Source organism: Rhopilema esculentum, chromosome 6 (assembly GCF_057945365.1).
Source record: "Rhopilema esculentum isolate cy_ngs chromosome 6, ASM5794536v1, whole genome shotgun sequence".
NCBI lineage: Eukaryota > Metazoa > Cnidaria > Scyphozoa > Rhizostomeae > Rhizostomatidae > Rhopilema > Rhopilema esculentum.
In genome coordinates this window covers 13,796,046-13,819,688 of record NC_142820.1, presented here as the reverse complement: position 1 = coordinate 13,819,688, position 23,643 = coordinate 13,796,046, and the positions used below count along the sequence as shown (strand labels likewise).

General features: G+C 35.3%; 1 protein-coding gene across 1 annotated transcript; it reads left to right on the top strand.

Moving 5' to 3' along the window:
• Positions 1-700: 700 nt before the first annotated feature.
• Positions 701-19,954, top strand: LOC135686536 (importin-9). The gene is made up of 30 exons (XM_089108809.1): positions 701-911; positions 3,739-3,800; positions 5,620-5,709; positions 6,431-6,502; positions 6,778-6,907; positions 7,322-7,410; positions 7,704-7,790; positions 8,061-8,180; positions 8,491-8,650; positions 9,215-9,366; positions 9,735-9,833; positions 10,276-10,382; positions 10,617-10,756; positions 11,301-11,379; positions 11,690-11,770; positions 12,142-12,289; positions 12,854-12,938; positions 13,206-13,273; positions 13,564-13,644; positions 14,029-14,157; positions 14,476-14,534; positions 15,278-15,404; positions 15,899-15,988; positions 16,353-16,519; positions 16,785-16,885; positions 17,045-17,074; positions 17,811-17,935; positions 18,093-18,201; positions 18,796-18,881; positions 19,187-19,954. The coding sequence occupies exons 1-30, from the start codon at positions 788-790 to the stop codon at positions 19,304-19,306; spliced, it is 3,117 nt and encodes a 1,038-aa protein (XP_088964935.1). The 5' UTR covers positions 701-787; the 3' UTR covers positions 19,307-19,954.
• The last annotated feature ends 3,689 nt before the right edge of the window (positions 19,955-23,643 follow it).

Genomic DNA, 23,643 nt, shown 5'->3' with positions numbered 1-23,643 from the left:
CAGCCCGGTCTCAAAGTTGTTCAAATCGAGTCTTTTTGAACAAATCTAGAGATCAGAGGTCACAAAATAATATTCCAACTGTACAAAATTCCTTAATTTCTATTCATAGCTGATAGTTCTTCTGTTGATATTTCAATGCTGATGTTTTTTATTAAACCGTATTCTATTTATTTTTCTCCCCCATCCAATTTTGGGTACTTTCAAAATCTAAAAAAAGTTTCATTACGAGCTATATTATAAATGTTATTCTAAAACTTTGCAAGACCTTTCCTATTTCAAGTTAACATTACAAGAGACGAGACTATGGGACATGTTTATAAAACAATGCTTAAATATATTGTCCCGGATTTTTCTTTTTAGACAGTTCTTATCACAATTCTAAAATCTTTCTTGCCGTCAACTATGGTGACCACATTTCCTGACCTCTTTCAAGAATTTGATATTTTGGCCCCTCCAATTTCAATTTCGCCGGCCCTACTGTTCCACTTGGACCGACACAAAGTACAATGTACCTTGATGATGTTGTATTCCAAGTTTATATTTTTCTAGGTTGCCCAACCAGTAGCAAGACCAGCTTAGATTTTTGCCCGAGAAAATAAGGTTTTTCATGGTACAACCTCGATGGCTACGCACCTGTTCGGAATTTTTATGCCACATTTTACCCTCTTTTTAGTTTCCCGCCAATTTTGGGACAGTTTTGAAGAAGAGGTTGCTCCAAGATGGTCAAAATTTTCTCGTGGTTGTTTTCCGAAAAGATATTTAAACTTCGAAGAACCTTTCTTTTGACATGGCTGATGACGAATTAACCTTTCGAGAATCTCTCCTAAACACTTTGGCTGGAGCTTTCTCTGTGAATGAACAGGAAAGGGCTTACTCGGAAGAGCAGCTGAAGATATTTGAAACATCGGAAGGCAAGTATATAGGCCTGACGATTCTGACGATTCGCATGGAAACCGCTGTACAAAGTATCACCAATAACTTTCAGTTTAAAAGAGATATTATATTAATTTTTGTTTTTACAACATATTTAAAGATTGTTTAAGAGGAATTTAGCATTTGGAAACTGAAAATTTTCCTAAGATGTGTTAGTAGACTTGATGTGTTCGAAAACTGGGTATCGAAGTATGGAAAATAACTTTTCGCAAAATCACCACAGGATCTTCATTCGAGATTTATTGGAAAGGCAACTCAACATTCTAAAGAAATTGGCACGTTTCGACTTAAAATCTACAGTTTTCCAGTAAAAATATGCCCTCTCAAAAGCTTGCGAAATTGAGCTTTTTAAGAAAATCGAGGGTCAGTGTATCGAAAATAACTTTTCCCCATTGACAAAAATCAGCCGGACTTTTACGTTTTTCTAGCATTCCAGCAACATTTTTTGAGGAATTTTGCATCTAGAAGCATATTGCGACCGAGAAAGTTTGCGATTTGCTACCAGGTATTTAACAATGCCAGATCGCGTCAGAACTTTGATGACGGTTTTAAAACGTAAGGAACGCGAAGAGAATCAACATGAAGTTACTTAGAGTTAACACGCAGTCAGCAGCACCAATAAATTGTAGACAAATAGCAGTAACAGGTTTTGGTCGAAATCTCACTAAAAATTCCAAAAGCACAAATAATTTGAAGCAACTCTACTATAAGAATAGATTATATAAACAATCACTTGAAAGGCATTGCCACTGAAGGTAAAGGTACCAATCTGCAAGAATTGATAACAACTTATCCAACTTTAGACATTATAGATGACGGCATTATAACTTTTCATGACAATTTACCTGCCAAGAATCCTTTTGATAACATAGAAAATACACAGTATAATTCAAATAAAAAAACTATTACACCAAGCTCCAGCACTCAGAAACAAGTAGCAAGTGCTTATCCAATTGCTCGGGCGATGTCCCAACGTTGATTTCCAACAAAAAATGATTCAAGGGCAGACATACCAAGGAAATATTTGGATACCCTTTATGATCTCACATGTAACAATATTCAAGAATTTTTGTCACCTTTGCCATTTTACCATAAACCATCCCTAGAAGTGCAAACTCGGGACTTGCAATTTAAAGACATTACACAAATATGCATTGATGATGAATAAGCCTCTATACACAAAGACGCAATTGTTTTAGAGGATGCGAAGTCAATTGAAATGCCTGCGGAAGACATGTACAGTTCAGATCTCATGAGAGGGCTTGCTAGGTCAAAATTACCCAGCGGAATAGAAGCAAATCTTATCTTAAGCAAGGTTTTGTTGCCTTTACTGTCAGAATGGATTATCAATGGGTTATCTTCGAAAATATTGTCAAGAAGCCTTCAAATCTCGAAAAGAGTCTTCTGTCTATTCTCGTGCCTGAGCAAAGTGCACTGTCGAGGGTTGTTTTCATAATGCTTCGTTGACCATCGGCTACCAAAAAAGTAGTAATATGCAAATATCTTTTATTGGTAATGTCCTACATAAACGTGGTAATCTTTCTTTTTTAAAAATATGTGGCAAAGGCCCGGGATGTGATAGCGCAGTACTTTGTAGACAATCTATCAGTGCCTCCCTCAAAAAAAATGATTCTGAGATAAGTTATTTTTGATACACTGATGAGTGATTTTCATTCGAATCGTCAGTAGGACTCCATTTTCTTTAAAAAAACACAAGTTTTGCAATTTTTTCAGAGGGCATTTTTTCACAGGAAAACTGTAGATTCAAGGTGAAAACCTGTAAATTCCTCTAGAAAATTGAGTTGCCTTTCCAATGAATGTCGATTGAAGATTGTGTGATGATTCTGAGAAAAGTTATTTTTGATACACCGATGAGCGGTTTTCTTTGAATCGACAGACAGCCCCTCGCATTGCATGATCCCAGAGACAGGAAGTAGATGAACCACCTTTCTCGGTCGCAATATGCTTCTAGATGCAAAATTCCTCAGAAATGTTGCTGGAATGCAAGAAAAACGTAAAAATTCAGCTGATTTTTGTCAATGGGGAAAAGTTATTTTTGATACACTGACCCTCAATTTCCTTGAAAAGCTCAATTTTGCAAGTTTTGAGAGGGCAAATTTCTACTGGTAAACTGTAGATTTTAAGTTGAGACATGCAAATTCCTCTAGAATATCGAGTTGCCTCTCCAATAAATCTTGATTGAAGATCCTGTGGTGATTTTGCAAAAAGTTATTTTGATACTTCGATACACAGTTTTCGATTAATGTTGGGAATTTGTCAAATTTTGCTAAGTCGGGAAGTTACTAACACATCTTGTGAAATTTTCAGTTTCCAAATTCTAAATTCCTTTCAAACAATCTTTAAATATGTTGTTAAAACAAAAATGAACTCAATATCTCTTTTAAACTGAAAGTTATTGATGATACTTTGTACAACGGTTTCCAAGCAAATCGTCAGAGCGAAATGTCAGAATTTTCAGGCCTATATAATTCAATGCAGCATTTCGTAGAAAACTCTGAAACGTATCTTCTTGTTTTAAACGTTTTAAATATTTATCTTTTTTGCAAACATATAGCATAGAAAGCATATCAGACAAGGATGGTGATATCAAAATCTACACAAATTTATAGTATGCCTTTCCAATGCCGTGCCGGTGGCGTGAGACAGTACTTTTCTTTGTTTCTATTTAACAGCAAAATTTCTTTGTGACGTTCTCGTTCCAAAGTAACTGCCAAAGTGATAGAGTTTGCATATTTATTTTGTATCGTTATAAAGTAGCATAAATTTGCAATTTGCTGTTTATAGGTTTTGGTGTTATCCTCACTAACATCATCTTAGAAAGCAGCATATCAGAGTCAGTCAGACAGGTATGAGTTATGTTTCCAGCTTTATTGATTAACAGAATAGTTTAACTTTTATTCGTGCAACTATACCATTTTTCATATAAACCAAAATGGATCATAAAATTGGAAGCTTCATGTTCAAATTAGACTTTCCTCCTTTTTATTTAAGAATAGATTATTTTGAGCTCTTGCTTGGAGCAAAACACAGGCTCCTTTAGCTTCCTACCTAGAAAAATATATTGTTCAATTCAGAATTTCCTAGTCTAATTATTCATTTGTCATACAACAGTTGACAAATGGAGGTTTTTTTGTTCAATGTGTAGCAATAGATTTTGTTGAAACATTGCAAATACGCTGATTTATTTTTCATAATCAAAATATTATGAACTGAACTGAATAGTTCTGAATTATGTCCAAGATGAAAATTTCAGTGTGAATAGGATGAAGACTGCACAGGCAAGTGGTCCAATTTTATATGGAGGAAGAAGAGTATCATGATTTCCTATGGCTAATCATCATTTCAAGTCGGTTTGCAATTTGTTAGTAGAGTGTCAAATACATTATGTTGCAAAATATCATCAAATATGATCAATAAAAGAGAAATTTTTTTCCATTTACTTTTAGACAACATATATTTACTAGGTGCTGCATTGATAATGCTTCTGAAACTTTCAAGGCACATGGGCTCAAGGGCCTCTCGTGGCAAGGCCTGACGAAATATAAGCATTTTTTGACCAGAAATATTAGTATTGATTGATGCAGTGCTTGGCACAGGGCTGGAAAATGTCAGGGAGCATTTCACACTTGTAAATCCAAAAAAGTTGAGTCATTTCAAGGCACCATTAATGTTGTACTCTCTTTGCATTTCCTAAACAAGGGAAATCACAGCACTGCTTGTTATTAGCATCCCTTCGTTAAAAGCTAGTCAGATTGCTCTTTCATTCTGAACAATATTGGTCAGACCAGAATGCACAGATGCATGAGCCAAAGAACAGGACTATTTTGCATTAAAATTCACTAAAAGTACTGCAAATTTGCATTTTGCACTAACTCTGTTGTTTCACTCGGGTGCCAATAATATACTCTTTATATCTAAATATTATTCCCCACCCCATTGCAAAGAATTACCGACCCCACAATTTGAGCTTTTGGTGTTCCAGCCAACCAACTACATATTGTTACTTTGATTGCACTACACCATCGGTTTTCTGATACACTAAGTACGGTTCTGTGAAAAGGAGGGAAAATGGTTGCTAACTACCAAAAAAAAGAAATGTACGCAACAAAAGTGTTTGATGGTTTCTTGATAGTCTCTTGCTGATTCTATATTCAAACTGCATCCCAGTTTGGCAATCCCTGGCTCCTGCTGAGCCCACACAAACTTTAGAGAGTTGGATTATAAATACCCCCATGTGTTATTTACTAAACAATTAATTCGTATTTTTGCTTGTTACTGGGTTGTTCCACTTTTCCCTCATTTGTTACTGGTTTGTTCCGCTTGTTACTTGGTTGTTCCACTTGTTCATCTTCTAGAATCGCTGTTGTCAAGTTGGCCATATTGAAAGAAGTTTTTGCATTTAACAAAATAATCTCTTTGCTTTGAAGATACTTGTAAATTGAATGTCCATTGATTGATTCCATTTTGGCAGCATTGCTTATTTCATCATGAGTTAAAAACATTTTTGGAATAGCTTCGTTTTGATAAAGAGTTTGTATATGAAGATGTTATTATAATCTCTTTGGTATATTCTTCTTGCATTTTACCATGCAATGTTTTGTTCTTTATGCAGATAAATTTCTGGTTACAATCAAGATACCACATATTTTTCTTTTCTTCATGCAGCTTGCTTCTGTATTGCTGAGACAATATGTTGATAGTCACTGGTCCCATGAGGCTGGTGAAAAATTTAAACCTCCAGAAACAAGTCCACAGGTTTGTACCATATAAAGAACTTTCATTTTATTGTAATTAAACTATAACTTCTAATTAAACATTTTGTTCAGATAAGGAAATTTCGAATCACCAGACTGTCAAATTATCACTTTGGCTATATGGTAATGATAGTAACAATGCTTATACAGGAAGCTCTCATCACAAGAGTGTTTTTCAGAGAGCTTCTGGTAAAGTGATCGATGATTAATAAAACTAAGTTTGGTAATAAATAACAGACAACAGCTATGTTATCATTACCCACATCTTAATTTGAAGTTGTAGCAGATGCCACCTTTGAGCTATAAACATTTGTTTGATTTTCTCTGTTGTAATGCTATAATATCTTTTTTCTCAATCTAGAGGGACAGGTGTAAATTATGCATAGTTTTATTTCCTGTGTTATTTGTTTTTAAAGGTTTTGCATCTTTTGTGGTATGGAGGCTGATTATAAAAAAGAAAACCAGCAATGAATGTTAGTTCAAGATATGTCAGAAATGTGCCAAATTTAAAACAAATACCAAACAAATTGTAAAGCAAAGCTTAGCATAAAAAGTAGATTGACAATTTTATTCCTAAAATATTTATTTCATGCCATCTTCAAAACTATTTATTTGCTAAACATCTCAATTGAATAGAATTTACCGGTGAAAATTCTTTAAAAAAATTAGTGAGTGAGAGTACCAGACTAATTGATTTTCTCTTACTTATTTATTTTTATTAGGCAAAAGCTGTTATTAGAGAGAATTTACCAAAAGCATTGCAGCTGCAAAGTAGCAAAATTCGATCATGTGTTGTAAGTATTTTGATAGTTTGATTATTGAATTTTCAATTAGACCTGTTAATTATATGTTATAAATCTGTCTTGCTTTTGTTGATTGTAGCCATCTTCTTTGTAATAAAAGTTTATAGTATCGGTGGTAAAGTCTTAAAATAATTTCTTTCTGGTCTTTTTTAGGCATATGTTATAAATCTGTCTTGCTTTTGTTGATTGTAGCCATCGTCTTTGTAATAAAAGTTTATAGTATCGGTGGTAAAGTCTTAAAATAATTTCTTTCTGGTCTTTTTTAGGCATATGCACTTTCCAGTATTGCTCACTGGGATTGGCCAGAAAACTGGCCTAATTTTTTTGATCTCCTTATCCATGCAATTAACAGTGGTGATCCAAATTTGATTCATGGTTCTGTAAAAGTTATGACTGGTTGGTAAAACTATCAGTTTTTTTGTTCACTTTTGTCTTGCTTAGATAAACTAAATCGCAATCATAGAAATTCACTCGTTTGTATAAAGATCTAAAATTAAAAGCTATAAAGAATGCGACTGCAAGATTCTTGTGGCTGAAACTTTTTTACAGTAAAATCTTCAAAAACTTCATAAATTTGTAAAAACTTCACAATTTTGTCAAATAAGCTTGAATTTGAATAGTTGCAGAAACAGCTGTGTGTTATGTTAAACTTAATCTGTGGTGCAGAGTCAAAGTCTTAGCTCTTGAACTTTGTGCTGAAAACTATGAAATAGTTGCAATGCAGGATTGGTTTATAGCTTAAAAAGTTACTTCATGTCATTGCAGCAATAACCCTTACAATTAGCAATGTAATAACTTTTATTTTTGCAGAATTTGTGAAGGAAGTGTCAGATTTGCAAATGCCACACGTTGCCCCAATTTTGTTACCAAATGTTTTGAATATAATCCAGCAGCCAGAGGTATGCTGGTATTTCCACATTTTCTAATGTTCATATTGTAACAATTTTGCTGCTTATTCGGATACCTGCAAACCGATGCAAAAATGGGATTTTTGTTTTAAAAGATTAATCTCACTTTTTACATATGATCTATAACTTGATATGAACTGTCTTAAGCATTTTTTGGAAAATATCTTACATATTTTATCTTGGAGAATGTTGAACAAAAGTACTTGCATAAAATGCTTACCTTTTCAAAGAGTTATTTGTTTTAGTAATGCAAGAGGTTTTATCATTTTTACAAATCTTTGTAGGTCTTTAGTGTGCGTACTAGAGGAAGGGCAGTGGATATTTTCAACACCATTGCAGATTTGATTGCTTTGATGAAAGAAGTTTACAAGGTTTGGTAGTCAATTTTTTTTAAATATTTATGAAATATATAAGGTAAATATTTATCACTTTTGATATGCATCACTGGCATCCATTTGACATTTTACTGACAGATCATTTAAATTTTACAATTTTCTTGGCAAAACCTCACATTTCTAACAACTTTCTTTTGCTGTGATTGCCTAGTTTCATAATTATAGAACGATTTTGCTTTATGTTTTATTACCAGTATGTTGAGATACCTTTTGAACTAAAGTAAGTTTTGATTTGATCATTTGCAGAATGCAAGCAAAGAGTTGCTTTATCCACTGTTACCAAATTTTATCAGCTGTTTCAGCAAAGAGCTGGTGTACCCAGATGGCGAACATTCTGATTGGGGTTTAAAGATGGAAGTCCTTAACGTATGCTTTCGTATTCTCTGTTTTGTGAATCTTATAAATTATATACATTATATTCATTGGTGTTTTCATGTTACATTTGTTAAAATTACGATGATTTTTTATATTTCCTATTTGTTCAAACGCTGAACTTTTCAGTCAAATTTTCGTTTACATCTCTTTATGTAGCCTTATGTAGTCTCTGAACTGCCATGTATTTGCAATAATGTGGTTACAGATTCTACATATTTGTCCCTTTTCTGTTTGTCGTAATTATGCTTGTCTGATCTGTTAGTCTAAATCTTTGTACATAGTATGATGTTTTTATTGGCAGACTCTGCAAACGTTAGTGAAGAGATATCCCAGGTTCATGTCCAGCCACATTACAACCTTTCTTTCACCTGTGTGGCGAATCTTCACTGGCAGCGTGGAGTATTACATCCGGTCGATTGTCAACAGTGTCGATCTTCATGAAGATCCAGTTGATGAAGACGGTAAGATTTATTTTGAGATCTCACAATTCACCAAAGCAAGCACTTTAGCATGCCCTGCTAATTTGTTGTTTTGCAGACTTGGCCTAGCCAAATGAGACATAAAAACAGCTTTTCAAAGCTTGATAACTATCAGATACTTTGTTACGACACTAAAGATCTTGTGGTTTCTCAAAAAACCGTTTTTGTCGCGATATGACTGGAATGGCGAATCATCTCTAATTGTTATTGTCTAGCCTGCGTCACAGACTGACGAAATAGTCACAGACTGACGCAGGCTATTATTGTCCTGATCGTTACTGTTTACGTTAATTTGCATCATGTCTTGATACTAGAAGTTCATTGTCAAAAATACATCTTGGAATAAGTGGCTGTTTCTCTTTGATGATGATTGTCGCCTCTATTCTTATCATTAGTTTCTAATCTGATTATGCCTCTTATCTGGTGTTTCAGTATGTGAAATTTCTTTCAAAATATTGGTTAGAAATTATCATAACTCAAAGAAGAGCTCTTTCTATATCGGTATTGCCTGCTATGCGTTGACAGCACTTTGCTTTTGCCTCGTAGGGGAAGTGCTTAGCTTTGATAACTTCATCTACAGCATCTTCGAATTTATTACTGCACTTGTTGAAGCGCCGAAATTCAAGAAAACCGTCAAAGAATATTTAGAAGATATTTTGTTTCACACTATAATTTATATGCAAATTACTGAAGAACAGGTTCGTCAGTTGAATTTTCTATTTTCGTGAAATTTTCGCCCCAGCTGCTAACATACCCCTTCTCCCCTTGTCTCAAGATCCTTATTGAGGTAATTGAGCAATATTTACTTAAGTAGACATGAAGCTGTTCTAAGTTAGAACTCTGAGTGGGCTTATAATTACATTGAGTCAAAATCTCATAATTTCACCTTAGAACCGTTTCAATTACGATATCGAGCACTTTATGGCAGACCCGTAAGAAAGCAGTTAATCATGTGTATGTTTTATGAGCAATCTCGAAAAAAATTTAGCTTTAACCAGTTTTAGTAAAATTTAAAAAAGATACGCTAAATCACTGTTTTTTTACTAACGCTATTAGTTAATTGTAGAAAGATCGATGGATTTCAAACGTGAATCAGTTTGTTGAAGACGAGGATGAAGAATCAGTTTCGTGTTCTGTCAGGATTTCTGCTCAGTATCTTTTAATGGTAAGATCTTGGCACGATTCGGGTTTTTGTATTTCTATAGGGTTTGTAAATCTCTCTTTGGTCTCGATAAACTTTTGATGCCTTCAGTTCTCAAATGACAGTCTCTTTGTACCGAAATTGTTTCCAACCGCCCTAGTTATGATTTTTCAAAAAGTAAGTGCTAAATAACAACATATCCCTTACTACATGAAAGATCCCTGATCGCCATGAAAGAGCTAGGCTTGTTGCACGAGAATGTTTTGCTGCAGATATCATGCCAACCTTCATTTAATCTTTAGGTAAAGGAGATTATTTTGGTGACAATAATAAAAGCCAAAAGAAAAATCTCAAAGTTAAAAACTCGTCCCGAATAAGGTCGAGACACACAGTCAGACAAATCAATTGGGAAAATAGCTTGAATTGGAAAACCGACAGGAATCTAAAAATTGTTTTTTGCTTGCAGCGATTATGTGAAAAGTTTAATAAAACAAGCACACAAGCACTGGTCAATGCGGTGGCCAAGGTTCAACAGAGAGGAGACATTTCAAAAGCTCAAGGAGAGGGAAATTGGTAGGAATTCAAATAGATTTTATTCACAATTTTCAATATCTATAAAACACACCTTTTGGAGCAATTTCCTGAACTCCTGAACACTGTCTTTCATTTTGCTGCATTTTCATTTTCAACAATAATAGCTTTGCTAAAATTGAAAGCTAAATTACTTAAATAACATGTATTATTCAGAAATCAAGTGAATTTCTGAATGATTTTCTTGGTGATTTTCGCATTAATCTTTATGCAAAGGTGGAAATATCATGAAGTATGTTTGCTGTCTTTGGGCCTCATTCAACCAACCATTTTAGAGATGCTCCAAGCAAGTCAGCTTAGATTCGATGCAGACGCTGTCTTAATCAAAATGATGGTTGAGTCATGTCAAGCAAACGGTAGGCTATCTTTTATTGTCCTTAGAACCAATGGGAAAGTAAAGGCTTATATCTTCTCTATTGCAAAAGTCATTCTTTAAAACCCCTTTTCAGAATACTTTCATTAATACTATTTATTAATGAAAGTACTTTATTCAAATTCCTGTGAATTGAGATTTCATGTTCTCTCTAGTCTTTCCGGTTTTCACTAAAGAATCATGAATCAAGTATTTTCTCTTTCGTCGATGTCCCTCCACCCCCTTCCTCCCGTCTTGCCAAATTTTCATGTATCTCAAAAATTTGTCATTTTTTCACGTTTGTTATTGGCCTATTTTGATCACGAAATTGGAATGTTGATACTAACTTCACATGTTGGACCCTCATGTCATTATCTCAAGACAATTATACCCGGAGGGGTGCCAGACAAGAAGCCTTTGCTAAAATATTCTTTCGAAGCGATTATCAATAGGCATTTTTACTGGCAAACATTAATTTACAGTGTTTTAAATCTCGTAATTTTGTCTGAAACCCATCTTTGAATAGCCTCATGTGAAACTCTCTCTAGATGTTCCATTCCTCGTGGGTCAGGCTCTGTGGTGCAGCAGCAGATATGTGGAGGCGCTTTCCCTTGATCATTTGAAGACGTAAGGAAATTATCAGTTCAATCGAATTTCTGAAGTGTTCCCTTGAAGTTGAATCGAAAATCTGAATCATTCTAAAGGTCTTCTACGCCTAATTGAATTATTTCGATTTTGTATCCTATCGAAAGTTCCTTAACCTTTCCTTTCAGCTGTACTGTATGTTTTTTTATTGAATAACGAAACTTTAAACGAAGTTGAATCCCCATCCAGCTAAGCGATATTTAGCTGATATCGTTGTTAATTAACAACATGTAAATCATCGCAGTGACTAACTGCCTGTTCAAGTGTCCTCAGAATGCTCTTCAATTGACAGATTTCTTCAAGCGTCTGTAGTCGCCGTTCAAGCAAACCAACCGCCATTCATGAGGATTTATGGAGTTAAAGCTTTGTACGGGTAAGTTTTCTACAAAGAACGTAGTAATATCCTATGATGTGCATAGCATGGAGAAGGCTTTCTCGGCTTTCATTATCATGTATCTGTTTGTTTTAAAAGCGTTTGCAAACATGCTTAGAGTGATTCCAGGGACAGTTTAATTGGTCACTCAAATCTCCTCTTAGAATCCTCTTAGACTGACACCAATCCATTGAGAAACTATCAGCACTGTGAATAGATCATTTTCAGAAACCCTTACACTAACTAGAACTTCTCCTACCGTTATTTCCTCATACTTCTATTATCTATTCACAAAATTTCTCTTTGTGCCTTCTTTTGTTAGCTCAACGCATCATCTATATCATTGTTTCATTACTGTCTTCTGCCCTCAGGTTTTGCGAGCACATGAAGGAGACTGAGAAGAGCAGACTCGTTGAGCCTCATCTTCAACCGATCGCCAGCGGGCTGGTTTCGTACGCCACGCATGTAACAGAAAACGCCCTCACACTGACGCTTGAAACGCTGAGCATCGTCTTGTCCGTAAGAGCATTTTTTGTATAAATTTTGTTTTTTGATACACTTATCACTACCTAAGTATTTACAAAATTCTGGAATGTCCCTTGAATAATCTTACATATATGATATGCCCGTCAGTGTCATTTTTTCATCTACCAAGAAAGTTCCTCCTTTAGAATTTGCCCTTCTTTGTCCTATAGGAATTTTCAGCCTTTTTATTCTTATTTGTGATTTTGAGAATTTTCTGTTGCCTTTGAAAAATATATATAGTTTCGATTTACTCAGTATTTTGTGGAAATTCTAAACGATTTTAAACTGCACTGCAACTATCTCTATCAACAATTGCCCAAAATAAAGGTCATAATTTGTTCGAAAAATGCGCTAAAAATGCAGTGACGACAATTATCAAATCATCGGGCAAGCAAGGTCGTTTTAAAGACACTATGTACTTAAAGGTCTTTAAAATTTCAACTTATACTGCGTGAATCCTATTCATAATTTAAAAATTACAGCAATGACATCGAATTTCTTGTTTTGTACGGCATTTTTTCTTCTTGATACAAAATCCTTTTTACTTTCTTTGCTCAGATCAACGCCGAATTCACAGCCAGCCTTGCTGTAAATGGCGATGTCATTCCGTTACTAAATGCTTTATTTTTAAAATACGGCGCAGGTACAGTGAAAGTTTGATCCCTTGATGCCACATTTTTATTGCTTATTTCCATTAATGGCATGCTCGTTGCTGAATTTGATCTTTGTCTTGAGCAGTACATGCAAAAAACATTAACCACATGTACAATTATAGTAGAAAAGTGGGTTTTTATTCTTTGATTTTGATAATTGAATTTAACACTTTTAAGGTTTTCGCCGAAATATTAACGTAAATATACGAAGATTCAAAATGCTGAAACTTTAGTTGAAGATTTAACTTCAATTTCAGATGTTCACTTGAATTCTGTTCTTGGTGATATTTTCGGGACTTTGGCTCCAAACCAGGGATGTTATATGGTATGTTGAATTAACTTGCTTCACTCTGGTCATAATAGTCGAAGAAAGATTTGTCCGTTACTCTTTACAATTAATGATCTTTGCTGCTTTTTAAATTGTGCCTCTTTCTATCTGAATGTTTCCTGTTTTGTTTCTTTATAGAACCTTTAAGCCAATTTCTCTGCTAAAACTAGTTTCCAATATATCAAAAAATTGTTTTGATTTTTATAGGAGTGCTTCTTCGTTGATTCAATGTCAAGCCTTTGCTTTATTTTTATAAAAGCTTTATTTACATTAGCAAATTCTTTTAGATTTTACTCGAAAAGACTGTACCAATGCTAAATAGCGTAATCGAAGCTCCTGTCGACAAAGTTCCTTTGGCTCTTGTTCCGGTCAGTTCATTGCAAAATACAAGTATATACTCAATAAACTTTCTATTCTGTTTTATTAATTGTCTATCATATGACTGTTAGATAGGTTGGCAGAAATATAACCTAATTAGACTTGCCTTTTTCTTTTTTCTCATTTCGATTTTTGGATATGAACTTTGTTGCATTAGATCGCAAACTACTTAAGGCTGAGCCATGATTATGGACCAAGAATCCGTCATGTAACCGTTCGTTTGCTGCAATTTTTTATTTTATTCCAGTTATAGATATTGTCTGTTAATTCCTATTCGGCTTCAAAGATAGAGCATCAATGGATTGATAGAGAGCCGTTCAAAAAACGAATGGAAGATATTTCCGAAATAAGTACTTTCTCTTTTGTCCTTGCAGCCTACTCTAGACGTTTTGGTTGAAATAATACGCCACAGTAATACGCCATTACCTGACTTGTTGATTACAAGATCCTTCCCTGCAGTAGCACAATGTATCTTACGATCAGAAGATTACGCCGTTATACAGGTAAGCCTCGTCAAACAACGCTGTCAAAACCATATGCTAAGCCTACAGCCAAAATCCCTGTTGAACCAAGTCCTGATAATTTAAACCTAGCCCATTATCACTCAAACCTGATACCAAAAAGATCAATGAAAGGAAAAGGCATTTTGTTGTAGGATTTCGTTGTTCTCCTTGCCCCTTTTCAATAAAGGTTGCTGTTTTGGGTATACTGTTCATTCTTTATTCCAGCGGAGTTCATTCGGTTAAATTTCAGCAAAGTCTCGTAGTTTTCATTTCTTAACCTGTTGAAAAAATTTCTTTGAAAGCCTTTTTTATTTTTAGAGTGGCGGAGAGTGCATTCGAGCATTTGTATCGTGTGCAGCCAATCAATTACTAGCCTGGTAGGTCACATGGTGTTGATTGTTTCTTGTTTTTTCGGTTGTTCGTATATAGGACTGGTAAAACTGACTTTACTGGCATTTTACTAAGCATTTCACTAAATGTCTCATTAAGCTTTTGTTTAGTGAGATGTTTAGTGTTAAATTCCTCCATTTGCTACCTTGTTTAGAGTTGTTAAGTCGCATTGGGTATTGTTGAGCAAAGCTTTATCTTGCTGTTTAATGAAAATGTTTATTCGTTTTGCCACCAATTAAGTATTTTTTGTGCTATCGCTGGTTCAGTAGATTTGAAAATCAAAAGGGTCTCTGTAGCTATTTCACTCGAAATCCCTAAAACGTTTTCATGAGGGATACTCCCTGTTCAGCACCCAACTTTGTTGTCAATGTGCTGAGAATCCTTCCCTTTTTATTATTTCATCCATGTTATGACTTCATCCACTTCTCGTTTAAAGATTCTTCTTCACTTAGCTCAATTATTAAAGGATCTGAATCAACCGTGTACAACTAAACAAACTTTTAGAAAAGTGTTAGTCTACACTAGAATTAGTGTAGTTAAGTGAAAAGTTTAATAAAGGGTGCCAGGGCTTGAGACATTCTGAAAACTCTTTGGTAACACCGTTTTGCGTTAATCGCTATGCAGAAACAAAATTTCATGAATTTCAAAACTATCTTTTTGCCGGTTCATTTACCTTTAACCGACCATATTGTTCAGCATGCAATAAGTAATGGTATCTGTCTCTTACTAGGTGTGATCATGCCGGCGCATCTGGTCTTGAATACGTCGTGAGGGTAGTGACACACCTCCTTGACCCTCGCCTACCTCAGAACAGTGCTGTATTCGTTGGCAGGCTCATTAACAGCCTAGTCATCAAGGTGAGGCTTATTTAGATAATGTTCGCTGCTTGAGTTAATGTACCTCTGTAGAACATTTTATTACCAATTCAAAACACTAACCAGTGGGCGATTCTTCATTTCATTTTCATTTTCAAATTCTTTAGAGGGGTGGGGGGGGGTAGCCCTTCAGCAAAAAGGCTGATTTACAAGGAGCCCTCCAAGTGCAATTGAAATTTGAAGGCTGGGTATTGTAAATGAAATTTTAGCAGCCCCTTTTTTCTCGAAATAAATAAGCATAATTGATCCAGCTGCTTTGATTTTCTTAAAAATGCAGCTGTTATGATAAATATCAATCATGCTTTTTCTTCGACTTGGTTTTGTGTTTAAATGTATGAAATTGGACAAGCAACTCTGAAGTTTGTTGTTAAGCTCCGTTGTGAAGCTTGTTTGTAGGCCGTGAGACATAAATATATTGTTACAAATAGGAATGTGTTTTTGTGCTACTGAAAAGACCGTAATTAAACTTTGTGCAGGTTGGTTCTCAACTCGGTGACAGTCTGCAGATGATTCTAAGAGCGGTTCTCAGTAAATTGCAGCAATCAGATACCCTCAATGTAGTTCAGGTATGTTTTTAAGAGTTTTCTATCTCTTCCGAATTTCAACGATACAAACTATGTATTTGTAGCATTTGAATGTGTGAGTGCATCACTTGTAGGGCTGGCTCGTTTCATAATGGTAGCCGTCCACCAGTTATAACTTAATTTTTAAGCGATGTTGATCGACTCATTCCCATTCTCTTTTCCCATACCAAATCCCCATGTTCCTTCCCATTGTCTTTTCTCGTTGTCCATTCCCATCTTCCGTTTCCATTTTCTGTTCCCATTTTCCGCTCTCATCTTCCGTTCTCATCTTCCATCCCCATATTCCATCCCCATATTCCAAGCCCTGTTTCCTTCATATCAACACATTTTCTACATCACCTTGCAGTCGCTTCTCATGGTCTTCATACAACTGATTCGGTTCCAGCTAGAAATGACTCTTGAATTTCTAAGTATTGTGCCTGGACCAACGGGCAAAGCTGCTTTAGACTACATTTTGACAGAGTGGTGCAGTCGACAGAACACATTTTATGGGGCATATGAAAGAAAAGCAAGGTACGATTTCAACTTTTAACATATTAAATGACCGTTTGAATCTATTCGACCCTGTGTTAAACCACTAGGGAACTGGCAGAAGTGTCTTTTTTTAATATATAACACTTTTTTTTGCAGCTAAACTTCATGTTTTCTAGTTTTGTGTTTTGGTAGTTTCGTTCTCAAAATTATTATCATGCTCATTTCAACTACCTTCACGATTTTAGCCTAGTGATTCGTTTTTCTTATAAAATTTATTTTGGTAACAAAGTCAAATTATTTTTAGCTGTGATGCCCTCTGCAAAGTTTTACAGCATGCTCTAAACAGTGGCGACAAAAGATTCCAAGAGATAATTGTTCCTGGAGATGCTATCATTACCGACAAAGGTTTGTGTACAAAAATTCAGTCGACTCATCTCGTGTGCCCTTACTTCAATTCAGTTCGGTTTAGTTCGGGTCAGTTCAGTTCGATATACCTTAATAAAATATCTTGTAAATACCTCAAAAGGGCGACTTCTATAAATTTCATGATTCCTGCTTTTTTAGGAATAGAAACAAGGTCGAAGAGCAAAGCAGGTAATCGTCTTATGGAAATCTTTTTCTTCTCAAATTATTATACTTGTTTGCTTCAAACCCATTTGTTATTCTGTCCAAGCTTTAAATCGAACCGACTGTCTCTTGGTACTATCCGACCTATGAACTGATTGTTCTGAGGTCGGATAGTACCAGAGAGCAAAACCCGTAACACTTCTGGTCCTTGTCAAAAGCATGACTGTACGAAGCACGTTTTGTTGGCAAAAGAATAACTAGTTTTCCTGGGTAGCACTTTGATGACAGGTTGCCTAAGAGATTTTTCAATCATTCAAATGGTTTATTCAACTTTGGAAATATGAGTTTGCAAGCAAAAGACTTTCGGGAGTATAAGTTGTTTCAAGTTTGTTTTGTCGGTAAAATTGTTAATTTTTCACATGGAATGGCCAGTCGGGAAATGTCATGTGCATAGCGTGCTTAAAACTGTTTTTGTGTAACAAGCTGCACAGTAAAGAACGATGCATGATGACAATAGGAAATCAACCAATACGAAAGGTTTTGTGGCCGATAAGCTTTGATTTAACCAATCAGTTCGCTGTGTACATTAACTTGTTTTAGGTGGCCGAAGATGTCTTTCAAAATTTATCATAGTTTTGCAAAGGTTATCTCTGTTGGATTTTGATGTCTCAATTTATTGATTAGAAATTGCAGTTGCATCTTTTAGATGTATGTTTCATTATGGCCGTGAAAATTACCTGCTTATAATGTTTTTTATCGCTAGGGACAAAGGAGTTCACAATGATACCAGTTGGGATAAAAATATTCAAGTTAATTGTGAATGAGCTGGCGAATGAAATTGAGAAAAATGAACTTGCTGAGGACAATGAGGATGAAGATGATGAGGAGGTACCCAGCTTTGCATTTTTATTCGTGTTATTTGGCTATTCGGTCACCATGCATACATTTAACTGCCATCATTAGCTTACCTTTGCCGCACATTTGCTCTTACAAAATCTGCATTCTGCTTTGTCACTATTTCTCAATCAATTTCTTTTAATCATAGGATGAAGAATGGGAGGATGTTGATGACGAAAACGAAAATATCTCACCGAAAGAGATGACAATTCAGAATGTAATCGAGGCTATGTTCGCAGCGTCTTCGGATTACCCAGGTAACGATTTGGCCTACTCGATTCTGTTCCGAATAACAATGTTGATAGCTTAGTAATGGCCTTTATTAACAGGATTTCCGTTACCTCGCTTACATGGTTATCGCAACTAGGAATCTTTTAGCGATGTCCTGGCGTTGTTTGCTCATTAAAAACCTCCGTCTACTATTAAAGGCAAAAGAGGATGCTTTTTGGTCCTAAATTCTTTGAAGTTAATCTTCTTGCGTCACCACTTTTTACTACGATGCTTGAAAGCAGATTCAGTACCTTGATTATATTTATGATTTGGTACCCATGATTATATATATTATATTTATGTATTTACTTAAAACTGGGTAATTTTGTATTCTAAAGCATACATATAAAATGATGTTTTAGGATCAAATGCCTTTCTCTCCGTTTTGCATAAGCACTGATTTTCTTGCGAGAACACTTTTCCTTATCGCAAGTATAATAGTTTTCTTATCAATGCATTCATTAACCAAGGTTCAGTATTGCTTTTAACCTGACCTAGTGTTTGATCTTTGTTCTTTGTTTCTGCAATCTCAATCAACCCTGCAAACTTTGCCATTCCCTTTATTATAAACAATTCTCTAGGATTTGATATTGGAGACGAAGATGACCTTGAGGCAGACGATGATCCAGACATCAAAGCTGATGCAATTAATGACACAAACATGAAGGTAGAAGAACTCGCCATTTTGAACTGCCTTTTTTTTAAATTTTATTTCATTGATTATCTTTTCCATTTATTGAGTATTTTTGTGACTGTCATTTTACCCTTTTAATTGTATTGAGATACTATTTTATTTATTCTATAGGTATTATATTTCAAATCCATTATTGCTAAACCATTTTTGTTTCATGTCCAAAATGTTTCTAGGCATGCACCGTGGCCGTGTTATGCCGACGTTTCGGACACTTTTGTGTCTCACATCCAGTAACAAATTAAGGAAATGATTTTAATCCTTGCTTCTTTCCATTTCAGCTGTATTTGAGCAACTTCATTCAAGAACTCAGCAATCAATCTTATTTTGTTGATATGACAACTCACTTGAACGATGTAGAGAGACAAAGTCTAGTAAAAGCTGGATTTGTTAGAACTTAGATTTATACCATACTAGCAAATTGTATTTCAATTTAAGCATTTCTGTAAAATCTGCTGGTCATCTCGTTTAAAAGACCCCCTTTAGGTTACCCCTATAGGTTACCCCTATGGGTTGCCTGATTTTATTCTGGTTATTAGTTGTCTTTTAGTGCTATCTTGGGATATTGGAGAAACTATAGTCTAATTTAAACGCTGCTCTGCTTTGTATTAAACTGTGTAATAACTTAGTAAAGAGACCTTTGTAAAAAATGATTAGTTTTGAGAATAAGTAACGTTGATATCTGATTTAGTTATTTTGTTAGATCGCATCTTTCAGACATTGTTGTATTCTTTTTCGCCTTTAGCATTGAATGAAGGATTATTATTTCAAGGCATAGTTATCAATTGGTTAAATTAAACGAGAAAAATTGTTTTGTCTAGACGTATTTGATTCTTTTACATGAAGAGCAAAGACAATCAACTCGAAGATTAAGTCAACCGAAATTTCGATCACAACATATTTTTAAATTTGTAATGCTTCGCCGTTTATTCTTTTTCACTGTCTACCGGTGCCTTCAACTAATGTTGATTGTAACAATTGGATTCCTTTGCTTCGGAATTCTTCCTTGGTGTGCTCCCTTAGCTCTCCTTTAAAAGTCGTACTACATACGCAGATACGCAGTAATTAAGCGAAACACCTAAGTCGAGTGGAGAAAAATTGAAAATGTAATTTGAAACGTTACTTTGTTTTCATGCACAATTCAACTTTTTCTGCTTTGAAAATGTGTGCAGTTCACTAAAATGATAAATAACTTTTTGGAAGAAAATGCAAGCTCTACTTCCTAGTTAAATGCATCGTTCTCAGGATTAATGTCATTCCCGTTCATCTATCTGCAATGTTTCTTTGAATGACATGGCTGAGCAAATTTTTGAAATACTGGGTCTTTATCATGGAAATACATGCTGTATAAAACCTTGCTTACTAGAATGACACAAAATATATATGGAATTGTTTTTCACAAATTGAGCAAAGCTAATCTGCTTCTAGCCATAATCCAGCCAAATCGACGCATACACTTTTAATTATATATTTCGGTCGTTGTATATAATTCACTAAACAACTTGTTAATGTGTGATGTTGTTCACATTTTATCAGAAAGCAACACATTATCTTCACTTCGAAAATCAATAGCATATAACTACCATTAAATGTTGCTCTCTAACAACAAGCAAGACATAGTGTCCAAGTGCGGTAGCGGGCTCCAGTGTGCTATAAGGCCAGGAGAGAAAATTTTCTAAACATAATGCACCCTTTGAGACAAGAAGCATTCTGGTACTGCTTTTGATTTATATATCATGTTCACTTTCCCCAATTCGTAAAATGCAAATAAGACAGAGCTGGTGTTATCATCCTAATGGTACATCTTATGGTCAGAATTGAAAATGACGATCAACACAATGTTTTTTGGGCCGGTTACAGCATTGTGGAGTTTGCTGAAGGTACCTTGAGACATCCGCACAGCATAGAAAAAGTGACACTAAATTGAAGGTGTTTTTCGACAAATGGCCATTTCGGACCCCGTTTCTTGTTGCAACAGCAGATTTGGACAGGTCTTGAATTGACTTCAGTATACGAGTGTTGCATGCGACTAAAAAATCCATTTTAAAAAGCGAGTTTCAACCCAATTTGATAACCTCGAAGCATTAATGTGTACAAAGTAACAACGAGCCCTCGGAACATTCAAACTGCGACTGCGCCCATCAGCATCCCCTTGAGGATTTAGGGGCCTTTATAAAGCTGTTGCCACTTGGGCAGTCAGTTTTTAAAAACGTTGTAGACGATTCAGATCAAACTAATGCAGGGATTGCTTCAGAGTCCTTTGCAGTGGTGTCCAGCGTGGGAGATTTCATTTAAACAAGAGTTCGTCTGACCATCATGAATACTAATGTGTGCGAGTTGAGAGAGTTGCGTTGCGTAAACAAAGTAGAAATGGAGCAAAGTTATCAATTCATATCATGCCACGCCCCCTCTCAGGTATGCGATTTTTTAGCAGATACTTTCTGTGACAATGAGATTGTGCATACTTTGGCAAAAGATTGTGAGACTGTGCATGCATAAAGTTTCGAAGTAGTAAATTCATTCTAGAAATCTATTGAAACTGTGCAAATTAACATGGAAGTGGTTTGCTTAGGACATCAAGCAAATCCATTCTCGCCTTGCAATAGAGGTGGTCAGTAACATGCTTCGAATTTTTTTTGGGACAGAAATCCCAAAAGACCGGAATGCCACTGAGGTATGCAAGATATCTCATTCTCTTATTGTCACAGAAGAAAAATTGGGTTGAAAAGAGAGTACACGTGCTCAAAAACTTGGAATAATTTTACTGAAAATTAGCTACGTACAATTAACAAGTAGCGAAAAGTCACTCTAGCTAAGGTTACCAACATTACTTGCTATTTAACAGTTGGGTGGGCGTAACTAGCTGAAGCAGCGATGACCATCATTCGAGAGTTTGCTACGCTATGCATGTAGATGACTTTCCTTTGGTCGCAATGATGTCCGCTTATCTTGTTTTTGTCTCAACACTTGTCCAACTAGTGATGCTCAGCGAGCTCTCACAGCTTATTAGAATGTCCACACTTTGCGGTAAGTAATCTAGTAACCATTTATATTTCTATAGGTTAATTAGATTGGTTTTATCCTTTTAATCTTATAACATCTTCGTTATTTCGAGTTTTGACGAAGTCCTCTTTTCCAGGGTCAAATATAAAATGTATTTTAAAACTTCAGCTCTGCAAATCAATTTCCACTTATTTTGTTTCCCTCCATTTTAAACTGCTCTTTTTTTACAGCTTAATGTTCAACAATTATGTACAGTTTTTCCTCTTTGGCAGAGGGAATAAAACATGAAAATAGCATGGTACCATAATTATCATCACCATAATCATAACCATAATCGTCATTTTCGGTGAATTTATATTAATCGTTTTCATTAATCGTCATCATGATCATTTTAATAACAAAAATCATGAATTGTGGCGTTTGGTTCCAGCTCTTTGGAGTCGAGGTTGTGATTCAGTTCCCCGCAATCACAGTCCATGATCTTCAAATAATGTTTGATCAATTGATTTGCAACAAAAAGTTCTTATTGATTTTATTTATTCTGACATAGAACTTGCTAGAAACAACAAGAAACCCTAGTCTTTGATAAAGCAGTTGAAACCACATTGACTTGACGGTTGTACCTGCTACTAGAACTGTATTTGGCCATTTTGTACAAATATGGCGATCGTACCTCTTGACCTTGCGTTCAAACGAGCCAATCGAATCAACAAACCAAATCAACGGAAAAACAAGTAATCAATTTCACCCCTTGATAATTCTAAAAAGCTGTTTTGTAAATTTTGGTTATTTTTAATCTGAAACTTGGTCCTCTCGGGGTTTCTTGGAAAGTTAGGCGTATGCCCTCGCGTGGCCATAGTCTCTCTCCTCCTAACAGCTGCTGGAGGCACGTTTGTCCGCAGCTGGGTTGCCGCTATAAACCGAGCCCCTGGCCATTTGGGTAGCATTTGAATCATCAATTTGGAGTTCGAAAATCTGTAATTTTTTTAAAAAATTCATCCAGTTTTGAGAAATTCGTTTGTGAGTTAGATTAGAATTGCTCGTGTGAAACTGGTTTATGCAATACTGTCTATGCAGAACAAATCTTAGATTATGGTTTTCAATTACATACAAAGCCGAATGTTTCTTCTACAATATCCAGTCTCACTAAAAACCCATTTTATGTAAGGCATTTAGCATTTCAAACAACCTTTAATCGGCTTCTCAGTTCGTGGACACACAAGTCAACTATGACTAAACCCTAGATTTAGAATGAGCACATGAATGCTTTTCTTTCGTCATCGTTTCTTTGGGACATCTGTTTTTATCATTATAGTTTTAAGAATTAGATTTTATCGTGTTTACGTTTCAAGAATTCGACCGGATACTTGTCTTCCTTTAACTACCGTGCTCCCTGACACCATGTTATCTTTAATATCAAAACAACCACCCCCCCCCCTCCCACGATAACCCTTTTATCTCATGTTTTCCTTCATTAAAGACAACTATTGAAGACAAAACCACGTTTTTTTCTTGGTTACCCTCTTTCGTCTTGTTTGTCTTTTTGCGGAAATACAGTCCTCAATTTGTTCTTTCTTCTCTAGCTAACCCCAAAAGCTGAGTATGGGTGATATGTCTTCAAAGAAGGGTCATATAGCCACCAAATGGGTACGAAATTTCTTTCATTCTACGTTTAGTAAGAAATTTCATATAAAAAGCTCAAGTCAATCATCAGTTGAATTTATGCAACCCACTT